The sequence below is a fragment of the Bos javanicus genome, chromosome 22 (genome assembly GCF_032452875.1).
Source record: "Bos javanicus breed banteng chromosome 22, ARS-OSU_banteng_1.0, whole genome shotgun sequence".
NCBI classification, from domain to species: Eukaryota; Metazoa; Chordata; class Mammalia; order Artiodactyla; family Bovidae; genus Bos; species Bos javanicus.
The window spans coordinates 38,854,124-38,876,674 of record NC_083889.1 but is presented as its reverse complement, the minus strand read 5'-3'; the positions used below and the strand labels follow the sequence as shown (position 1 = coordinate 38,876,674).

Here is a 22,551-nt window from a genome sequence, read left to right as displayed (position 1 = left end):
TTGTCAGCTTTCTGGGGGGCAGAGCACACGGCTCAGACTTGGCAGCCCCCCCGAGGCGGGGATGCGGTGAGTGCACAGTAATGCTTAAGGAATTGAATCGGAAATGGGAGCGAGTGAAGGAAGCCCTGCCAGGCTGTCGGCAGCATCCCTAAGCCTTTGTCCACGGTCGCAGGACTCCTGGCTGGTCCCCCTGTCCTTGGTGTCAAGGCCTGGTCCACAGTACCTGCTGCCTGCACACAGGCCTCCGACCTCCACCCCGCTCTGGGATGGTTAACACCACGGTGCCGCAGGCAGTCTTCAAAGGCCCTGTGAGATTCGGGCAGGAGCCCAGGATCCACGTGTGGAGACATTCCTGCCACCTCTCTGCATAGCTCGCCTACTCCAGCGCTGGAGCACCGGCAGGGATGAGAACACAGGCTGCAAATGATAAGTGGGTGCTTCTGGCCTTGGGGGAGCCGAGCGTGTGGGAGGAGTGTCATTAAGGAGGGGAAGTCACGGGCCCACCAACAGCCCCGCAGCGTCCCGCGGTGACAGGAGCTTCACGAGGCGGGCTGTGCGGCTGCAAATGTCTCCCAAAGGGGAGACTGAGAGGATGAGAATTCTAGCATGAACACTCTGGCACTGCTAGGCCTTCTTTGTTTCTACCCCGCTGTGAGGATCCCCCTGGCCCCACGTTCCTGTCTCCTCCGGATCACCTTTCACTAGTTCCCCTGGTAAGCGGGGAATGCTCCCCTGGCATTAGGGTGGGATCCTTAGAGGACTGAATTCTGCTCCAGGAAGAGCAGAGGGGCTTTTATGGTTTGCACTGGTTCAAATCCAGTGCAGCGAAAACAGTTGCTCAAAATGAAGACTCAAAGAAAGTGGTTATCTTTTGTGGATGTCAGGATAGCGTTTTCCAAAAATGCTGCCTTTAGTTCTCTTTTCACCGTTTCCGTGACTTCACTGAGGAATGAGAGATTATCTAGTACTTCCCACTCGTGTGCCCTGAATCCTTCTTTATGAATCTTTCCCGCTCACATGCCCATCTGCCTTCTAGTGTCAGACAATTGCCAGCTGAATCCCACTCTCTCCAGGAAGCTGTTTGGTGGTGGGGAGAAGCTGGCAGAAGACCTGAGTTCCTGTCCTCATTCTTCCTGCTGCTGTGTGACCTTAGACAGATTACTCCCTGTCTCTGGGCCTTGGTTTTTTGGTTCATCAAAGAAATGGCTTGGACAGGGTTCCTTTTGGCTGTGACACATCATGGGTGGTCCTACTGAGTGAATCAAACTGCTGTTCTCTGTCATCATCCTTTTCCCATCCCAACTTTGCCAACAGATTCCAGAGACCAAGGCCATCACACTTTAAGGACTAAGTTCAATCCTTACACATGGGAAGGTCAAAACTGCATACCAAAATAAGCTGAGCACATAGATAAAGTACATACATACAATCTAAAAATTGCTTTAAATGTTTTCTGTCTACATTTCCCTTAATTCCCAGGAAATCTAATGTATGTATTCGGGAAAGACCAAAGCAGGATATATTTGCAAAGAACTTGTAAACATGTATTAAGTTTGTAATGCATAATCACCTTCTTAGTTATCTTTTATTAATCAAGGCTGCCATTTACTGAAACCTACTATGTGTTACGACTATGCCAAGTCCTTCTCACATTATTATCATCATGACAGTTCATTACAGAAGAAATTACCTACTTTCCACTTGCCTACAACATTGGTAGCTGACATGAATTAACACAGAGAAACATAAACCGAAAACCAAAGGACACAATTGCATGCCTCCTACAAACCAAAAGCAAACTCAGGCTCAGAGAGGATGAGACACCTACTCTAGATCACACAGCGGGTTAATACAGGTAATGGGATTTGAACCCAGGTCTGCTGGATTCCACAGATGACGATGTGCTCCTCCTCTGGCCCGTGCTGGGCTCTGTCTTGGCATTCGATGCCTGTCTAGGAGATTCTTCATCTCCTAGAAGAGAGGTTTTGAAGGACCCATAAATAGCAGGTCCTAAACTAACTGCCTTTCTTACGGTGTTGTGAGAGGAAAACAGCTGGTCTACCAGCCAGCAAAAACCTTGCTGTGAGAAATGGCAAGAAAGCACGCAGCAGCGGTGCCCACCTCGCACAGAAGGAAGGGCGAACTGGTGGCCCATTTAAGCCACCATCTCCATGGATCACTTACCTACAGAGAATGAGTCCGGCTTCTCCCCATGACCTATCGTACTTCTGTGTCCATGCGGCGTGTTGGCACAGAATTAGAGCTTTTCTGAATGTGTACAGATTGGATCATGTGCAGCAGAAGTTGTAAACTCCAGTGTCTCCAAGCCCAGGCCAGTACAGGAATGAGCAAAATGGCAAGGAAAGGGGCTACAGGGAACTGGTAAACACCTCTCTGGTCTGTAGGGACTACCGACTGAGTTCCAACAGACTGCTGCAACGCACACATGCAGACCGAAGGCTGCTGCCTGCCTGCCTTATGAAGACACCCTGGAATACTGACATCCCTGAGTTCTCTTGATTCTTAAACGTGGGCAGCTAATTCAGTAAAGAAAAGTGTACCTGATATGGTGAGGACCAAACAACATCTACTTAGGAACTCTATCTGACTTTTAGATCTGTGCTTGGTAATCTCTAAAATTAATTCTCCTCATTTGCAGGAAAAGGAGCCCAGAAATACCTGAGCTAGCTAAGGTGAACACAAACTGGCAACCCTCTTTGGATACATACATATATTAATAGAGACATATATGTGTCTGTGTACATGTGTATACATACATACGTACATATTATACAAAATTAAATAGGAATGATTTGGATTACTTGTTGTTATGAACTGTTCTGCTTATTTTCCTGTGTTATTATTATACATTAGCAGTTGACTGCAATGAACATATATATACAAACCTTAAACCAAAATGACATAAAAAGCACCTCACCCCTAAACCCAAACCCAAACTAGAACATAAACCAAGAAAGAAAGAAGCTCTTTACTTACGGTAAATGACAAAAAAGAAGAAAACAAAGTCCCCTCATCATATCTGGACAATTTTGCAAGCACTCCTTCCAGGATTGTAACGAACTAGCAAAATAGCAAAAAGGGAAAAGAATCATTATTTCAAACTATAATTGCCCATAATAAAGAGCAACATTTCCCAACCTCCCAGAGACCAGCAATGAGCCCTTGCTCATTTTTAAGTTCTATTATTTGGTTCCTGTCTTTGGGGAAAGGAAGAGACTGCCTTTACATAGAAATATTTGACTTATTCGGCTTTCTCTTCATTATTATGTGATTGCAAATATAGAGTGTTACAGAAGTGCAAAGTGACAAAATATTATTGAGTTGCATATAGCATGCGATAATATTAAATGCACTTTTCAAAATCCAAAACTGCGCAAAGCAGTTTTTACGTTACATATTAGCACTACATTTAATCCAATCTATTTTTATTTGTATTTTATCAGTAATTTTGGGGAAACAGAAGTTTAGCACTGGCAAATATAAATGTCTTCCCATTCAGCATTACTTAGTTAAAATTCTATAATTCATGAGGATGACTGAAATAGCTTTATCTGACTTTTATGTTTTATTATGACTCTCACTGCATGTGAAACGAGGGGAAAGGGGGTTTTCATGATGGCAGAATTCCTTATTACCATTTAACTTTCGGTTTTTAAAAAGCTAACTTTGTCAGGGCTGAAAAACAAATATTTCCTGCATAACCTCCTGTAACACTGGGGGACACATGTTTATTAGGGTCACATATGCCACTTCATCAGTTCATCCTCGCCGGGCTCACAATCATCAGAAAAATCCTTCAGAGCTGCAGCTGGGTGACATACTATCTTGTTTCCTGAGAAATACAAGCACCCAGCGCAACTTTTTAACGTGTTACATTTTAATGGAAACGCAGACATAACAAAGCAATATTCACAATGAAACATTTCACCTGAAGCTGAAGGTTACCTTTGCAACCAAGAGTGTTATCATTTCTTTAACAGTTTCTTCAATTAGTTCGTCTATTTTTGAATGGTATTGATGCTAAAGAACACAGAAAGACAAACATTAGCATGTTTGGGAGGTGCTGGCACTGCATCCATCAGTAATTTTTAGACAACGCGATTTATAAATAAAATGTGGCCGGCAGACCTATTTTATTTCCATAGTCCCAGAAGCAGCTGTAAGATTCTGACTCCATGTCTTTGATGAAGAAAGATCAGAAGCTCTTAAAAAAAAAAAAATGACCAGACGCGTTGTTCCTTACCCAAAGCTTTTGCTGGCTTTGATATGTGTAGCCACACACATTTACAAATAGGATGCAGGGGTGGCTTAACAAATGGTCTGGCAGTGTGTTGATCTGGGTCTTATAAAACAAGACACCGCACTGATTTAATATAGAGGATGAAAATTATCTTTAGGAAACTGCTGGATGATATGACTTTGGGAATCACAAACTCCAAAGGGAATGTGACCAAGACTGACTGATTTTGCACAAACTGTTCTTAAGTCATCGGATCCTTTGTGTTACCGCCTGAGAGCCACCCAGTTATATCCCCAGGGATTGACTCAGTCTAAAGGCAAAGTATCTCTCCAGGAACTCTTGTGGCAGTTACTCAGTTTCTTCATTTGTGGAGAAGTAGACCCAGGTTTATAGGTTCTCCTGAGACGACTGCTAAGCTTTTTAATTTCTCGTACTACCACTGTCAATTAAAACTTAAACAGTAACGCAAAAACAAATCCCCACATAAACAAAAATCTGCTGCAAATGCCAGGGAAAAAGGAAAAGCGATTTCAACAGAAGATACTGCATGCCAGCTCCTTGACATTTATTAGATCATTTTAGTATCCATTTGAATTATTCCATATTTCCTTAATAAAAAATAACAATGCAAAACATTGCTATTTGGAAAGGAAAATGCACTTACCCACTCTTTAGCAAACTTTCAGAAGGATGATTAATTAGGAACAGAAAAGAAACAGTGTAAATAAAAATTAGGACAAAAGGACTCATGAGAAAAATAAAAATTAAACAAAGCATCCAAAAAGTTATGAAAACATACATAAACAATAAGCCATAGTAATGTGGTTTGATATTCTGATAACTGGCAATTAGGAGCAAAGGGATGTGAATTAGGTAAATTCACTTCAAGTCATAGGTGAATTCTGATTGTAATTGGAAGACTGAGATGAAGTCCCAGTGCAAAGTTGGTAAATCAAGATGTCTAAGAAAATCTGGCTCAGTTTCCTCATCTGCAAAACAAACAGGTAATACTACTACTGCCCAGGACCAATGATAAGGGAGGGAAACTAGTAGAGAATGAGGCAAACTCTGTATGAAGACATTTAGCATTATTAATATGATGATAAAACCAGGGCTAAGTCCTTTCCTGCCAGTACTGCTCTCAAGCTCAAAAATCTACTTTGAAGATCATACTGAGGGTCTAGATGTGAAACCATTTTGTCAACTATAATTGCAATTCAAATATTTGTTCAAGGTCATAAAAGAGAAGACAAAGCGAGGGAGCGATCACCATCAGTCATCTCATTTTGGTTTTTTTTTAATTTATTGAAGGATAATTGCTTTATCATTTTAGTTTTTCATTTTAGTTGATTAGAGGAAAATAAGAACAGGAATGGTCCATGTTGGCTCTACTGGTAGCTTCATGAAAGTGGCACAAACTGGTAAGTGGCATAAACTTCCAGGTAAATGGAAAAACTATCTGCAGGATTCTGTGTTAGAAACACAAAGAAAGATGTCAGAGCAAAAGAATTTCAGGAGTACTGACGAAGCTCCAAATTCATTTTTAGGTCTTCAGATAAGATCCAGAATCACATGCTTACTTTCCCTCCCTATGTGACTGCCTCCCTCTGCTAGATTTTCTTTAGAATTACTATAAATGATTCACCTTTATTAAATTAATTATGAGGTTTAACTCAGGAAAGCTAGCTGCAGGCAAAATAACATAATGTGAAATATTAAATAAGGGGCTTCTAACCAAGCAAAGAACATCACTGAGAACAGGAACTCTCTCTTGAAACACTTGGCTGAAATGGCAAACAAAGCCAACAGCAATCACTCTCCACACTCTAAGAAAGATTCTGGCTTGGGCTTCCTGGTGCTCCAGTGGTTAAGAATCTGCCTGCCAATGCAGGGGACCAGGGTTCGATCCCTGGTCCAGAAGGATCCCAAATGTCTGTGGAGCCTGCGAGCTGCAACTGCTCAGCCTGCACACCTAGAGCCTGTGCTGTGTAACAAGAGAAGCCACTGCGAAGAGAAGCCTGCTCATCCCAACTAGAGAGACGGTAGCCCCGCCTGCTGCAACTAGAGAAGTCCCTGCATGGCAAGGAAGACCCAGGGCAGTCAAATATAAAAAAATAAATCTTTTTTTTTAAGGAAGATTCAGGCTCTTGATTGGAAGATTAACAATGTTATTTGGCTTCCGAAGTGAGAGAACCTCAAACCTTTTCATTCTCTAAGGAATCCAAGCTGAAGTTTATGGAGACATGGGAGCCTCTTCCTACCTTCAGTATTTCCATGTGGAACACAGTCCTGAGCATTCTCCAGGGAGAATCACTGTCTCTCCCTTTCTCTCTTGGTGAATATTGGGATCTCCACGCTTCTACATCTTTCTTTTTTTCCTACTTATGAAAAAAAGCATCTGCCATGATTATTCTGCTTCTGACTTCCAGAGGAAAAACTTGAGCATGTTCATTTCTGCCAGTCTATTTCCTCCGCTCCTCAGTGGGGCTAGAATTAAACCTCTTGTGAAAGTAGAAATCATATTCATCAAACAAAGTCATGAAACGATGCTCAGAAACATGATTTAGAAACCCAGAACTGCTATCTGGCAGAATCACTACTACAGTTACTGATTACTACAATGTTTACATGTGTGTATACATTCTCTCTGCTGTGCTGTGCTCGGTTGGTCGTGTCTGGCTCTTTCTGTCCTTATGGACTGTAGCCCTTCAGGCTCCTGTGTCCATGGGATTCTCCAGGCAAGAATACTGGAGTGGGCTGCCATTTCCTCCTCCAGGGGATCTTCCTGACCCAGGGATCAAACCTGCATCTTCTGTACTGACAGGCGGATTCTTTACTGCTGAACCACCAGGGAAGCTCTTATATGTAAACTGTAATCTGAATTAAATAAAACCTACTTTGGGAAAGGTTGTACAGCAGGGTAGTATCTACTCTGTTAATTACATAACAAAGGGTTACGTATTAAAGCAGCCCCCATTGCTAGTCAAGTAATTACAAAAACACATGAATTCCTTTCACCAGATTCCTCTGAGACTTATTTGACTAACTTGCTTTTCTGGAGAAATAGTGACCAAGGAATCTGCCTTCACTGTTCTCTCAGGAGACACATTGCTCCCTGCAGATGAGAAGCTCCATGAAGGCATATAAATACTCATGGGGCATCTTTTAATTACCATCCTATCTAGATAGTATTTTCTTGGTGGCTCAGATGGTAAAGAATCTGCCTGCAATGCAGGAGACCCGGGTTCAGTCTCTGGGTGGGGAAGGTCCCCTGGAGAAGAGAATGGCTACTGATTCCAGTATTCTTGCCTGGAGAATCCCATGGACAGAGGAGCCTGGAGGGCGAAAGTCCATGGCGTTGCAAAGAGTTGGATATGACTGAGTGACCAACACTAGGTAATACTAGATTACCTTGTCACAAAATTTCTTGCAGTCAAAGGAACGATCCAATTCTGCCTATAACCTCAGTCAGTTCAGTTCAGTCGCTCAGTCGTGTCCAACTCTTTGTGACCCCATGGACTGCAGCACGCCAGGCTTCTCTGTTCATCACCAACTCCTGGAGCCTACTCAAACTCACGTCCATCGAGTCAGTGATGCCATCTAAACCATCTCATCCTCTGTTGTCCCCTTCTCCTCCTGCCTTCAATCTTTCCCAGCATCAGGGTCTCTTCAAATGAGTCAGTTCTTCGCATCAGGTGGCCAAAGTATTGGAGTTTCAGGTCTTGCATCAGTCCTTCCAATGAATATTCAGGACTGATTTCCTTTAGATTGGACTGGCTGGATCTCCTTGCAGTCCAAGGGACTCTCAAGAGTCTTTTCCAACACCACAGTTCAAAAGCATCTATTCTTCAGTGCTCAGCTTTCTTTATAGTCCAACTCTCACATCCATACATGATCACTGGAAAAACTCATAGTTTTGACTAGATGGACCTTTGTTGGCAAAGTAATGTCTCTGCTTTTTACTATGCTGTCTAGGTTGGTCATAGCTTTTCTTCCAAGCAGCAAGCGTCTTTTAATTTCATGGCTGCAGTCACCATCTGTAGTGATTCTGGAGCCTCCCAAAATAAAGTCTTTCAATATTTCCATTGTTTCCCCATCTATTTGCCATGAAGTGGTGGGACCAGATGCCGTGATCTTAGTTTTCCGAATGTTGAGCTTTAAGCCAACTTTTCCATTCGCCTCTTTCACTTTCATCAAGAGGCTTTTTAGTTCCTCTTCACTTTCTGCCATAAGGGTGGTGTCATCTGCATATCTGAGGTTATTGATATTTTTCCTGGCAATCTTGATTCCAGTGTGTAGCCTAATATGGTACAAAAGGGGATCCTGCCTACTTTGGCATTTTTCAGTCCTCTCTGTTGGTTTTCTTAGGTTGGTTTGACCCTAAGGGCTTCCCTGGTGGCTCAGCTGGTAAAGAACCTGCCTGCAATGTGAGAGACGTGGGTTAGATCCCTGGGTTGGGAAGATCCCCTGGAGAAGGGAACGACTACCCACTCCAGTATTCTGGCCTGAAGAATTCTATGGACTGTATAGACAGACCATGGGGTCGCAAAGAGTCAGAGACGACTGAGCCACTTTCACAAGGACCATAACAGTATTTCTAAGTTCTATTCTAGGGCGCTAGGTTGTGCTGACAGCAAGGGGACCACTGACCTTCAACGGCACGGGAAGTTTGGAGAGTTTACTTTTGCTTCTGATGAGCTAAGTTGCAATGAATTCACAATCACTTTGTGAAAATTATTCCACTTGACTTCCTGTGCTGCACATTTTGCCTTGTCATGGAACAGATTGTGTGTATGTTGTCTTTCTGTTAAGACCATCTGACCTCGGAAATGAGACGAAAACACACTAGACCAAGTGAGAAACTATTTAATACACAATTTCCTCTCTATTGGGGCTTCACAAATTTTAATGAAAAAATAAATATTTAAGATGGAAAAGTATGGTTAACAAATGTTTCAACAGCTGCTTTTAAATGAGACTTTATCCCAGTGATGAAATTCAGGAAGTGATCTTAAAATTGGAAAACACTGTATCACCTGGTTGGTATCTAGTCCAAAATACCTTAAGGGAGTTGGAATCTAGGTAGAAACAGGTATAAGTAACTAGATATATAATATGAGTTTACTATCAAAATATTCACAAAATGAAAAGAGAGTGAAAGTGAAGTCTCTCAGTTGTGTCTAACTCTTTGCGAGCCCACTGACTGTAGCCTGCCAGGTTACTCCATCCATGGGATTTTCCATGCCAGAATATTGGAGTGGGTTGCCATTCCCTTCTCCAAGGGATCTTCCTGACCCAGGGATCGAACCCAGGTCTCCTGCACTGCAGGCAGATTCTTTAGTGTCTGAGCCACCAGGGAAGCCCCACAAAATGAAAGCTACATAAAAACACTGGACTTCTTTCCACCCAGTATTGTGATGTCTGCAGCCATCCTTGGCCAATCTCACTTTAACAACTGTTTTACTTTGGAGATGAATATCATCATTCTACAAAGTGAGAAAAATTGAGAGATCACTTGCATGAGACTTCCCAAGAAAGTTCTGGCCAAGGTCACAGCTACAGAGCAAGATGTGTGAAGGAAGTACATATTTACAATGACGTCTGGTTTCATTTTCACCGTTCTCAGTCATTTGGCATTCAAAGGTCACAAGAGGCCTCATTCCTCACAAGCTGGTCACTTAGGTGTCTCTGATACAGTTATATCAGGGAGAAATGGCATAGAAGATCACTCTAGCGTGGCTTGGGAAAGTGATAGGCCGAGGGTAAGGATCACAGACTAGAATACAGTATTGGATGGGCTCTTAATAAAGATCATTTAGTTCAGTTGTCTGTGCAGTAGTTCTGGGAAATTGTGAAACATTTATAAGTGTCAGTTATTGCTTTCATTAAAAAAAAAAAGAAAATAAAGCATGTTGACTCATTTAGGGGTAAATACATGAAGTTTGTTCTACTACATAAAATAGAATAATGTCCAGAAAGAAGCAGTCACTGCTGTTCAGCCTTGAAAATGTTACTATTTGGGAATATCCAAGACCAAATTTCTAATCTTACACACAGAACTTAGGTAGCTTTATCCCCAATTTTGACAAGCTACATACCTCTCAAATGTTGTGTGTTGCGTACTCTATCTCTCATCTGACCAATGACAGCAAGATTATGAGAGTAAGTGACTTGCTCAATGTCATGTAGTTTGGTAGCTAACGTGTACAATTCATATGATTTAGTTATTAAAACCATTGGAAAGTTTATTCAAGAAAACCAAGGCTTTGAGATTAAGCCAATGTCATACTACTCTAGCACAGAACAGATTAGTGGTAAAAATAAGAGACGGTCAACTGTGACAAAACAAACCGGTTATTTCTCATCCTATATCTCCAACCAGGGTCTACAGGTTGGCCTGACAAGGCCCTGAAATTGTACAGTGAAATTTATCTAAGTATGTTTTTTTTTTCTTCTAGGAAACGGCTTCATCCACTTCATCAGATTCTCAGTAGGCTGCCTGACAACACCTCCCTCCACTCCTTCACCCTACTCCCACTACCTTCTCAAATCCAGTTCAAAAAGAAAAGATCAGAGTGACTAGTTCTATTCGAAAAGATGGTTCAGCCATCTGACCAGGTAGGCAGGAATTCTATGATCAAGGCCATAGCTGAGTCAAACTGAAGAGGGGCTGTAAAAGTTGCCAAGGGTAAAGGAAGGCCAGTCCTAGTGACACCACCCTTTCCTGTCCTGAATGGTGCCATCCTTGTGAAACTCAGCTAAAATGGACATGCCAAGCAGCTATCAGGAGAAACAGATAAAATGGATTTAAACATTTTTCTGTTTTAAACAATGTTACCAAGAAAGTGAAAAAATAAAAACCAACCCATAGAAGGTAAGAAAATAGCTGTATATCATATATATGATAATGGTCTCATATCCAAAAGATATAAAGAACTCTCATAATCAAACAACAGATAACAACCCAACTGTGAAAAGGAGCAAGAGATTTGAGCGAATAGACATTTCTTTAAAGAAGATACACAAGTGGTCGATATGCTCATGAAAAGATGGCCAACATCACCACAAATCAAAGCTATAATGAGACTCTGTGTCATCCACACTAGGACGGTGATACCAAAAAGATGGTTAAGAAGAAGTAGTATTGGCTACGTTATGGAGAAACAGGATTTCTCGTACATTGCTGACAGGAGTGCAAAATGGTGCAGCCACTTTGCACAACAGTTTGATTGTGCTTCACAAGGTAAACACAGAGTTACCATATGACCCAGCAATTTCACTCTTAGGTATATAGCCAAGAGACGTGAAACAGAGGTCCACATGAAAATGTGGACAGGAATGTTCGCAGCAGCATTACTCGTAGTAGCTGAAAAATAGAAGCAACTCAAATGTCTATCAACTGACAAAGCGATCAACGAAGTGTGGTATATTCATGTAATAGAATATTATTCAGCTATAAAAAGGAAATATGAATACATGTAATAACAATGGGTGAATCTTGAAGACACTCTGCCATGTGAAAGAAACCAGATTATCAAGGGTTACACATGAGATGCCAGTGATATGAAAAGCTCAGAATAGGCAAATCCTTGGGAGACTGTAAGTAGAGGGGTGGTTATCTAGGGTTGGAGAGGGAGAGTTGGGGAATAGGAATTCCTATGGGTCTGGGTTTCTTTTCACGGGGATGAATATGTCCTACAACTGACTGTGGTGATGGCTGCACAATTTTGTGAATATACTAAAAATGACTGAATTGTACTCTTTTAAAAGGCTGAATTTTATGGTATGTGAATTATATCTCATAATATAAAAAAAGCTCAAAGGGAGAAACAGAAGGGATGGTACTTTGGAGTTTGAATTCAAAGGTATTTTAATGAACTTTAGATATCACTAAGAACAGGTTTTTAAAGTAGACTCTGTGAAGCCTGTAAGATTGTTCAGAGTTCCCAAGAGAAGTGTGGGCGGGTAGGTGGCTGGTGGGCAGTGAAGAAGTGCAGAGGTGGAGTGGAATATGGTAGCTTGGACTCTGGGCCCCCTATTTCTTGAATTCCTGCCCTCTCCACTTCATCCAGAACAATTTTATTCATTCCTTATGCTGGCCTTCTTGGTGAGGTCTGAAGAATTGACAGCTAAAAACAGCCTTAATGAAACTATCCTTTTACAGATGAGGAGACTGAGGTTTGAAGAAGCTGAGTGACTTGATCAGCTCCAGTTTGCAGCACCGCCCAGGCAAAAGAACCAGGGTATGGATGCCCATCTAACCTAAGCCTTCCTCAGGAGGCTGGCTTGTTGCACCTCAGCTCTTCTCCATAACTCTTTTTGGATACTGAGCCTCCAGACCAGTGGTTCTCACAATGGGGTCTCCAGAACAGCCAGCAGCATCAGCATCACTAGGAAATTTGTCAAAAATACAAATTCTTGGACCACACCCGAGACCTATCGGAAACTCGTGTGGGGTGAGACCCAACAATCTGGGTTTTAAAAAGCTCTCTGGATGAGTCTGCTAGGCACTGAAACTGGAGAACTACTGCTCCAGATAGTTCTCATGCAGTGAATAGAGCCAGCAAAGAGAACCACTGCCACCTTGCATTTGAGGGTAGTGCTTAGCACACAGCACCCTGGGGCAAGGTACCCTACAAGAAAATCGATCAGGAGCAGCAGCTAACAGGGATGGCTGAGGAAGCTGACTTGGAAGGGAAAGAAGGTTAGAGACAGTCTTGCCAGGAAGAGAATACCACCAACCCACATTTAAAAATGGAAGGTGCTGAAAGAGAAAATAAATAACGAATAAGGAGCAAATATAATTTAGTAAAAATTCTGAGCATATAAGGCTGGTATCGAAAGATCTGATTTAGGAGCAATTTATGCCAATTGGCAACAACATGAGAGTTGCCAGAAATGTTTCTGAATTAATTCTAAATTGGTATATGAATATCTAGCTGGCTTAAGGCCATCAGAGAAAAATGATCATGATAGTCTTTAATCAAGCCCAAGTTGCTGTTTCTTTCTCCTTTACATTTTAAATACCACTTTGGGATTGGAAACTTCGCAAAGGACTAAACTTTTGGTCAGGGAAGATTCACAATCCACTCAGTCTAAGGAAAATGAAAAGCCTGCGATTTCTTGGAAGTTCAAAGCCTTCTGGCTGGGGACTGGGTGGCAGGGTGATCTAATGCTATATATCCTGGAGACTGTGTGATGCTAAGAAGAGCTCTCTCCTGCTGCCCAGATGCTCAGGTAATGAAATGCACTTCCCATGTGAAAATGACTTGCATTCTGTCAAACACACCTGCTGGAGATGCCAGCCCAACAAATAAGATCGTCAAACTTGATCTGACTTAAAGGAACTTTATGGCCACCCCAAGCCCAGCCAAGAATCACTTCCAAGTGACTGGCATAGTCATCAGCACATGCTTTAGAAATTTACTTAACGATCAGACAGCAAACATTCATCTGTGGCTTAATCCACGTTAGAGTGCATTTCTGAAACTAGCAGGCTAGAGTAGATGGAAGGAATTTGTGAAGTTTTCTTCTACATGATCAATGGAGGGGGGGATGAAATCTGTATCTTTTTTTTTTTACCTCTTGGCCCATTTCCATGCTGCAAAGTTTTGTTGATTGAGCTTTGGCATCAACCATAACATTAAACATGGTGCATATTGACTGTGGGACTCGGAAATCTGTTGATCGACTGGTTTTTTGCAGCTTAACTTCAAATGCAATCCTGGTTCTATTAAAACAAAGTAGGAAAAGACCAATTCAGCATTCAGATGGCAGCAGGTGGAGGAGACATTTTCTGAGAGGTCAGTGAAAAAGAAAATTGAAGGCTGTAATCAGTTTCAATCGACAATGACTTCACATGTGTTCTTTTAAAAATGACTTTCCCAGCTAAGGAAGCCTATTCAGAGAGACAGCCACGTAAACCCTTCCTTTCTCCGCAGCACATGGAACACCTGTAGCTCGGCGTATTTCTGTCTATAGTTTACATGCTACGGAGAACCCTAATTGCAGAAGAATGAATGAACAAAAACTCAATTACAGCATTATAGCATATATAAGTTCGCTCACATCTGCACCTGACTACGTTGAAATACTTCATTAAAAAACAACCATCCTCACCCCCTAAAGCAGTTTCTAATGTTAACAAATCTCACGGTGGCAAATATCTTAAATGACATTATTTTTTCCCCCTTTCTGGTTGTGAAAGAGAGACACATAAAAAAAATTCAACAAGTTTATTATATTGCTTTAAAGACTAAAAACATAGGATGGTTACCTTTGGGGAGAAGACTGAAATTAGGAGAAGTGGTCCTGGAGAGTGCTTCTACTATGTTTTGTTGTTTTTTTTTTGGCTGTTGCTGGGTTTTTGCAATGTTAAAGCATTGCTTTGCAATAAGATTATATTAATTTTACAAGTAAAAGCATCATAATATACTTACCATTTCAAGTAGTATACAACGGTGGAAACTTAAAGTGACTTAATTTTGACATAGGTCAAATTATGATCCCATCAATGTGCTAACTGCTCACAGGAAAAACCTAGTCTGACATGAGCAGGTGGTAATACAGGGCTGAGATGTACTCCTTGATATCAGCATTGTAAAGGGGACCAGTTAAGATTTTAAGAGGTTTCAGGGAAGTGGGTCAATGTCATGACATGTCTTTAAAAAAAAGCACCTGGTTAGTAAGTGGCTTTAATAAAGCTCCTTCCGTCTGGTGCATCTTTTGAGCATTGTTCACGGTCAGGTTCTGGAGATCACGCAGGCACCAGGAGAGCACTACTTTAAGAGGTATTTGTAGCAGTTTTCTAACAGTGCATAGGGAGGACCACACAGCTAGTTAGCTCAGGAAAGGATGCCAGCTTGCTAACACACCCTGGGTGCATGCAGGGAAGCCAAGTATAATTTCTAAGGTTGGAAGCCCAGTTCTTAAGGAAAAAAAAAAAAAAAACTAAAAGGAAAAAAAACCCTTAAAACACCCTATATATTATATGATCATGTTAAAGATAAATGTATCTTGGCTCCCAAAGACTCGGTGCACTGAAGAAGCTTTCTAATCATGATGATCATTTTAAGCTACGTTGAAAATACATCGCTTTCTGGTTTTGTGAAAAGGGGGCCTGATGCGGACTGACTTGGACAGGTCCCTGTGCTGATCTTCTGAGGTTTGTGTGCCAGTTCCGGCCCCAATTTGAGAAATGGAAAAGCTAAATCACTCCCTTACAATGAAGTAATCGTCTTCTGTTTTCACAGGAGAGCTGTTCATAGCCCTTGGAGTGTGTGGCTGTGAGAAAAGGAAGCTGAATGCAAAATTAATATGACTGAGAGGGCTCCATGGGGTGGAAAAGCCAAGGTCAGTTACTACACTGCCTCTCAGAGGGTGGTTAGGGTCCCTTATTTTGTGTGGATCTCACATAAAGGAGACCAGAGGCTCCGTCAAATGTATGATTTCGACTGCTGAGAAACTTTGAAATGAGTGCCTGATTGACTTTCAGGCACTGCACATTTACACCTATGTGGTAATGTTCTTGTCCTCCTAGAACAAGACCCTTTTATTCTTTCCCAAAGAGGAAAGCTAACGTTCTAGGCTCTACTCATGTACGTTCTATGTCTTACAACATCCAAGGACTTCTTCACTTTTTAACTTCCGAATCTGGGGGTCTGGGGATGGTATTTGCCGCTATGCTTGCTCTGATCTGCTTTTGTTGGGGCCTCAATTGAAAGGGACACTGGGAAATGTATGTGTCCAGTTCAGGTGTACATGTGAAGCTGACCAACTTCTGTTCACAAAAGGTTACCTAACAGCTGCTATGTGTCAGGCATGAGGAGGGGACCTGAGGAAGTTTAGGAGCTCAGAACGAACAAGATACACTTCCTGCTTTTCAGTAGCCCACAGTCTTGGTGGTGGATGAACCATAAAGACGTGTGATAAGGGGAATTCCATGGCAGTCCAGTGGTTAGGACTCTGAACTTTCACAGCAGAGGGCGTCGCAGGTTCAATCCCTGGTTGGGGAACTAAGATCCCGCTAGCCAAGCCACATGGTGAGGGAGGAAATAGAGTCACTCTCTACCTTTTACATCCCTGTGTCTTCCCTTTTCCTTACAGCGTCTCCCTATTTCTTACTCCATACTCAGAAGCCTGGCTTCTCAGAAAAGGGCAAACAAGTCTTTGTGTACAATTGTGTGCACAGACCAGAAGCTAGTAAGGCTTCATTCTAGTGCATTGTAGCCACTGTGTAGCTAGAATTGTGCACCTAGCTGTAGATCAAGGGAGAACTTTTCAGCACAGGGAGACTGCCCTGCAAGGAGTTTTTGGTGAGATGGTATGGCTTTAGGGAAAGATTTGCTTTTCCTAAAAATGACCATGTAGGAAATGGTGGAAATCAAAACCCTAAGGAAAGATTTTGACCACTGGTTAGAGAAATAGGCTTGTCTTTGGTTCTATGATTGGGAAGAAAAAAGTAAAACACAAAACCTGAGTCCCTAGGACTTTAAGCTCTTAGAAGTGCCATCAGACAGACACCTGCCCAGAGTCCTCGGTGCACACAGCCCCTTTCCCATTTCCTGTGATGCTCCCCAACCTGGGACTGTGCTGTTCTTTTGCCTTTTCAGCTTCCAGTTTTGATGCTATTCCTTCTCTTCTCTTCTTGCAAGATACAAGATACCAGATTCAGATCACTCTCAGCCAAACCCAACCCCCATCACACACAACTGATCCATCAACTCAACTATACAACATCTGGAGATCCAGAGGAGTCTGTGGTGTCTGGGAGACTGGGGGTTTCTGTGAGCGAGGAAAGATAATGAAACAGTTATGAACTGGAAAAGGAACTTGGATGTGTGTCTGGAGATAGACAGGGTGATGATAATGATGTCAAACCAGACAAATCTCCTCTCTATCTCTGATATTCAGATATAGACACTCCATGAGGGAAGGGATGAGATCTCCCATCCTTGTTGGCGTGCCAAGAACTCAGCACCATGCCTGGCAGACAGGACGAGCCCAAACAGTTTTTGTTCCCTGTCCTCATTTCCTTCTTATTTCTTGGGAAAGTCTACCTAGAAAGGATAAATGCAGCATCCCCACCTCAATCCCACAAGCCATGGTGACAAAGTGGGCAATGTGTAGGAAACCAAAATGCACAATTAATGTCTCATGCCCCTTTGTTGCTATCTAGTTAGATTTTGGGCAAGATAACTCATGGTCAGCATGTGGTATGTGCTCACAAAATGAACAGTGCTGAGGAGGTCTTGTCTACATCACTGCAGAGTCAAGAGATGCCTGCTCCCTGTGCTTAGAACAGTGGATTAGTAGGTTCTCCTTTTTCTTTCCAGCCAGCTATCCACCTACACATACACTCATACATTTAACAAATACATATTAACTAAACATTTTGTGCCAGACACTTATGGGTATTAGGATACAGAGACAAGAAGGACCCTTTCCTCACAGAGCTGAATGAAAACATAGGGAGCCTTATTTTGTGCCCTCTTTTGTGGGGTTTGGCAAGATGTGGGAAGGCGAACAGAAGCTTCAATGTGGTCACCACTCCAGCTGACTATGACAAGCAGTCACCTTCTCCCAGACACTCCAAGTGATGGCTGACTCAGCAGCCACCCAGTCCTTCCTGAGTCAGTGCACAGCGGGGAAGGTGTACAGAACCTGTCCAGCCACCTGTGCTCACCTTTTGACACAAGATTCGATCATGTCACTTGCCATCAGCTTCAGCCGTTGTTCCAGGTGCTTTCCAAACTCTTCTTCGGGCCAGTGCAAGTCCCGAATGAAGGTCTGCAGGGCATCGAGTTTCCAGAACAGATCTTCTGAAGTGCCTGATCCATTACTGGCAGGATAAAAATGAGAAAACAAGAGTCACCCACTGGCTGAGGGTTCTGCAAAAGCTGACACAAGAACAAGGGGGGACTAGAAGGCTTAAGGCAAACAGTGGCTTCCACATACAAAACGACGAGTGTTGGCGTGGAGGTGGGGGCAATCTCCACTGGCAGATTAGAGTTTTACCATACATGACTTAGCAGGCTTGGTTCGGCCAATTATTCCAGACCAGTGAGAAGTCTGAGGACGTGCTGCCCCATCACTCGAACAATGTATGGTAAAAATCAGCCTTCTTTTAATAACCACATTAACACATGTGATGATTCAGATGAAGGCCACGAACCAGGGGAAGAAGTAGGTCTCAACGGATAATAACTACATGGCAACATGCAGTTATTCAAATTCAGGGTTTCATGCATTTCCCCAGTTCCTCTCCAGAGCGGAGGCCTCTTGGAGACTGCACAAGACTTTCAGTTGTAAAAGGACAGTGCTAACAAAGTGGTGAGCGAGGACCCACTTTCTCCCTTGAAGAGCTGGAAAGAAATTAGGGTGACTCAAACCAAGCTGAGTACACCTGGATGCCTTGAATCCGAGATTCTTGCTCAGTTTGGTTATTATTCCAATTTTCATAGACCGGCCCATTGCATGACAGCCCCAGGACAGGGTGGGTTGTGGGGGGAGGTGAGTGGACAAGGAATATTTGCAAAGCTTTAGGGCACAAAACCCGAGTTCCTGTACTGTTGCACCATCTTACCCAGTCCTCGGTACAGATGGAGAAACTGGTCTCGATTCCTTTCTGTACAATGACGTTTAAGAAACATTTACCTGGGCCAGCGACGGAAAGCCTGCGTACGGGAACTGCTCCACCTCCCGCCCTCTCAACCTTCTCTGGCTGGCTTCCTCTTTTAAAACAATTCCAGTGGGAGTTCTAAGGGGTGGCCACCCCCCACCCCCTTCCTCGCATACCACTAATGCTAACACGGCAATTTATAAAATGTCCAACATACCATGCATTACCACTTGTTCTGACATCGTCTATAGAAACAGATGAGAGTGGGTGTTTCTATTGTGACAGATGCCAGCTGCATTGAATTAATGCTTCAGAGAGAGAAATATAGCTAGTGCGTAAGTGCATACACAGCTACTGCGGGGGTGGGGGGGGCAGACTCCCAACATGCCGGGAGGGAGCCCAAGGCCTGCACCAACAGGGTCACGTTTTCAAGGACAGACCAGTCTGAGGTCAGTACGTAGATGTATCTGACACGAAGGAGCAGGTAACATGGAAACACGTCCTTAAAATGAAAGGTGGCAAAGGAGGAAACTGAAATCATGAAAAGATATAGAATCAGGCATTTCCTGGTGGGTGACTGAGAATCTACACCTTCTTTCAAGATACTGTGGTAGGCAGTGTTCAAAAGTGGGGGAATGCATCGTCAAAGTTCGGCCTTCCCCCTATCCCGTCCTAGGCTTGGGAAGAAGAAACCCCAACTTTGTCTAGTCTAAACCCCGTTTTGGAACAGCATGGTTGTATGTTTTAAATCATTAAGTACATATGAATGCAATAATTGGTATTTATTACAACAACATTTTGACACCCATCTGGTTTCAGAGTTTCAAAAAATTCTTCTAGGGTTTTTTTTCTTTTTTCTTTGAAGAGCTTATTATTAAGTTTTGACATGAGGAAAAGAATATTTTCTTTTTATTTTTAAGATAAACTGTTAATGTTAAGGCAATAGCACCAAGATTATTTTGATTGCTGAGCAGTTACCAAAATGTGTTCCCACTCATGCCTTAATTAATTGAACGGAGACCATTATCTGCTTTATTACAATGTCTTGATTCATATCTTTTCAAAAACATGTCACAGAGCATGCACAGAAGGAGGTAAGGGAAGCTTTCAGATATTTATTTTTAAATTTTTTACATATACTACCTAATCTAATTTTTCATATAGTCATCTTAGCATGAATATGATTTATGGTTTTTTTTTTTTATTAAGAAGTTTTTTTTCCCTCCCATATACAAATTTTGGAGGTTTTAATTTGTCTTCAAAAGAAAATCAGACACATTGACCAGTTGATTTCTTTGTGAACTTGTGAGCAAATATACGAGTTTTTAAAAAATGTTAGGCAGCTTTGGAGGAGCCAAGTAGAGCAGTCATTCTAAAGTTCTGTTCTCTACCTGGATTACTGCAGAAATAAAAACATGGAGGCCCATCTTGATGAATGCGATTCTGAGATTTCAAAACATCACTGCCAGTTTCAGATCATTTTTTATTCCTTTGATAATAACACTTCCCTTTGAAAATGTGCCAATTTATTCTTTCAAGAAAAAGCTTATCTGGCCTATAATTAGCTGTGGTCTAAGACAAGGATCAAAGGAGGGTGTAGGATCACTAAACCTTCTTTCACTTATTAAATCATGCATGTGGTTCTAATTTAATTTTCCTGAGGGAGGATTTTGGGGTGCTGGATCTTCTTCTTGCTTAGGAAAGAGGGAGAGAAGATTCATTTCCTAGGCTAGAAGAAATGACTTCTCAACCTCCACCCTTCAAACAGCTGGCTTTAAAGGGGTGACCTGGTCTCCACGGCAAAAGCCCGTAAATTGCTGGCATTTGGATGAATACAGAGCAAGGCTCTGCACCGAAGCCACAGACGATATGCCCATCCCCAATTTAACGGCACTGCGTTCTCAGATTCGGAGATCTTCTTGCTACCTAGATCTCAATGCTCCAAATTGTATTATGACCTTGGGATGTACTTTACAGAACAGTTACATTACTAAGGCTTGATCCATTCAGAAATTTTTGTTTAGCCCAGAACATACTGTTACTATATTCTGCCATTTGCTGACACCAGAAATATGCTTTATGGTTTAAACATTATCTAGGAATTTTTTATTAAAAACAAAACAAAACCAAACTAGCTTCTAGATAGGTATGCTTTTCTCTCGGATTTGGATCAAGCCAGAAATGACTGGCCAGCCCAGCAAAGAGGTTTCCTGTACTATTTTTGGGTGATTAATTTCTAAATCATGTCACCTGGATTAGGAAAAAAACAACAACAAAAAAGCAAAACACGGGAAGAAGCCTTTTGCAAAGGAATTCAGGAAGTGAAACACAGTTCTCAAACATTCAGTGGGCGTAAGACAAATTGTTAGTGCGGTATATATAGCCAATGTCTTACAAACACGCTGCATGCCAGAAATAAACAATATTGTCTCTGTATGATCAGCAAAATATGTCTAATTATCCATCTCCATCTCTGTTATATAGGATGTATAGAAATAAACAATACATATCCATGCCAAGATCACTTAAATTTAAATGAGATCTAATGTGAACTGAATACACACTCAGCATCATATATAGCAGCCATCCATGACGGTGCCGAAAAAGTAGGCATTTGTGGGATGCCTAGAGGGATGTTAACTGGTAGATTTGGTACTTTGGGAAGGTTCACATTGGGTAGGTTCACATTGGGTAGATTACTGGTTAAACTCCTGTGGAAGAAACAGACAGAAAGAAAAAATACCATCACAGTGACAATGCAGATGTGGCAGAAGCACACGACAGTTGTAAATAAACTGGCTAAGTCCACAGAAAGACAACAGTGAAGACTTAAGCAACACATTTCAGAAAGCAGCTTACGGATGGGAGCTGTGGTGTGGCTCAGTTGTTCAGAGAGAAATGATAAAAATTAATGGGAAAAAAATTAACCACAGAGAGACCGAAAAGCGTGGACACTCATGGACACCTATATACAATGATGTTACACGTGTTATTTCAATGCCTGTGTGAGGGGCTTTCAGTTTCCAGATCCACTGCTGTGAGGGTCTGGACCTGTCTCAGACAAAAAACTTTAAGCGGATGGAATTCTTGGCGTTGCTGTGGCGAGGGCTGTAGTGAAGTAGCTGGGACTGATAGAAAGGGTAAAACACTTGGATTTTTTTCACTCTTGTTTACGAGTTATTTTTGATGGAGGCACATTTCTTAAGTCAGAGTAGATACAAGATGGAGCAGGAAATTCACCCACTTGAACCCACACATGATGATAGTGGACAAAACCTGAATCCTTTCCAACCCCTACTTCTGAAGACAGTATGTGCAATGGGGCATCAGGATTGATGGCAAAGATAAAGGAATTGTGTCAACAGGAATGATTACCTCTGTATAATTTTATAGAACACTTAAAGAAAATGGAGACCTCCCCTCCCAAACTAAGTCTAATTAATGTGGAGAAATGCTTACACTCAAAAAAGGGAAAAGAATCCCAAATTCAGCTCTTAGAGTAAATTCTTTGACCACAAGAGGATTTAAAATGTGGTCTTCTGTTATAAGTAATTACTTCTGAAAGTGAGATAGAGACTGGAGGAAAGGATGACGGGGCCTTGTAGGGGGCTGGGGATATTCTGTTTCTTGATTTGTGTGAGTGTCATTTGAATATTAATCAAGCTTTGTA

General features: G+C 42.1%; 1 protein-coding gene across 18 annotated transcripts in view; it reads right to left on the bottom strand.

Annotated features, from left to right (window-relative positions):
* Positions 1–22,551, bottom strand: part of CADPS (calcium dependent secretion activator) — a 471,340-nt gene that overhangs the window by 65,133 nt on the left and 383,656 nt on the right. For 12 of the 18 annotated variants that reach the window (XM_061396481.1, XM_061396484.1, XM_061396482.1 and 9 more), the window contains 5 exons: positions 21,446–21,592; positions 17,946–18,101; positions 13,844–13,991; positions 3,967–4,041; positions 2,998–3,081 (listed from right to left, as the gene is read on the bottom strand). In XM_061396481.1, the coding sequence (XP_061252465.1) occupies positions 2,998–3,081; positions 3,967–4,041; positions 13,844–13,991; positions 17,946–18,101; positions 21,446–21,592 (610 nt within the window). The remainder of the gene's footprint in view (positions 1–2,997; positions 3,082–3,966; positions 4,042–13,843; positions 13,992–17,945; positions 18,102–21,445; positions 21,593–22,551) is intronic. The other 6 variants (XM_061396488.1, XM_061396491.1, XM_061396492.1 and 3 more) reach the window with 1 other exon arrangement.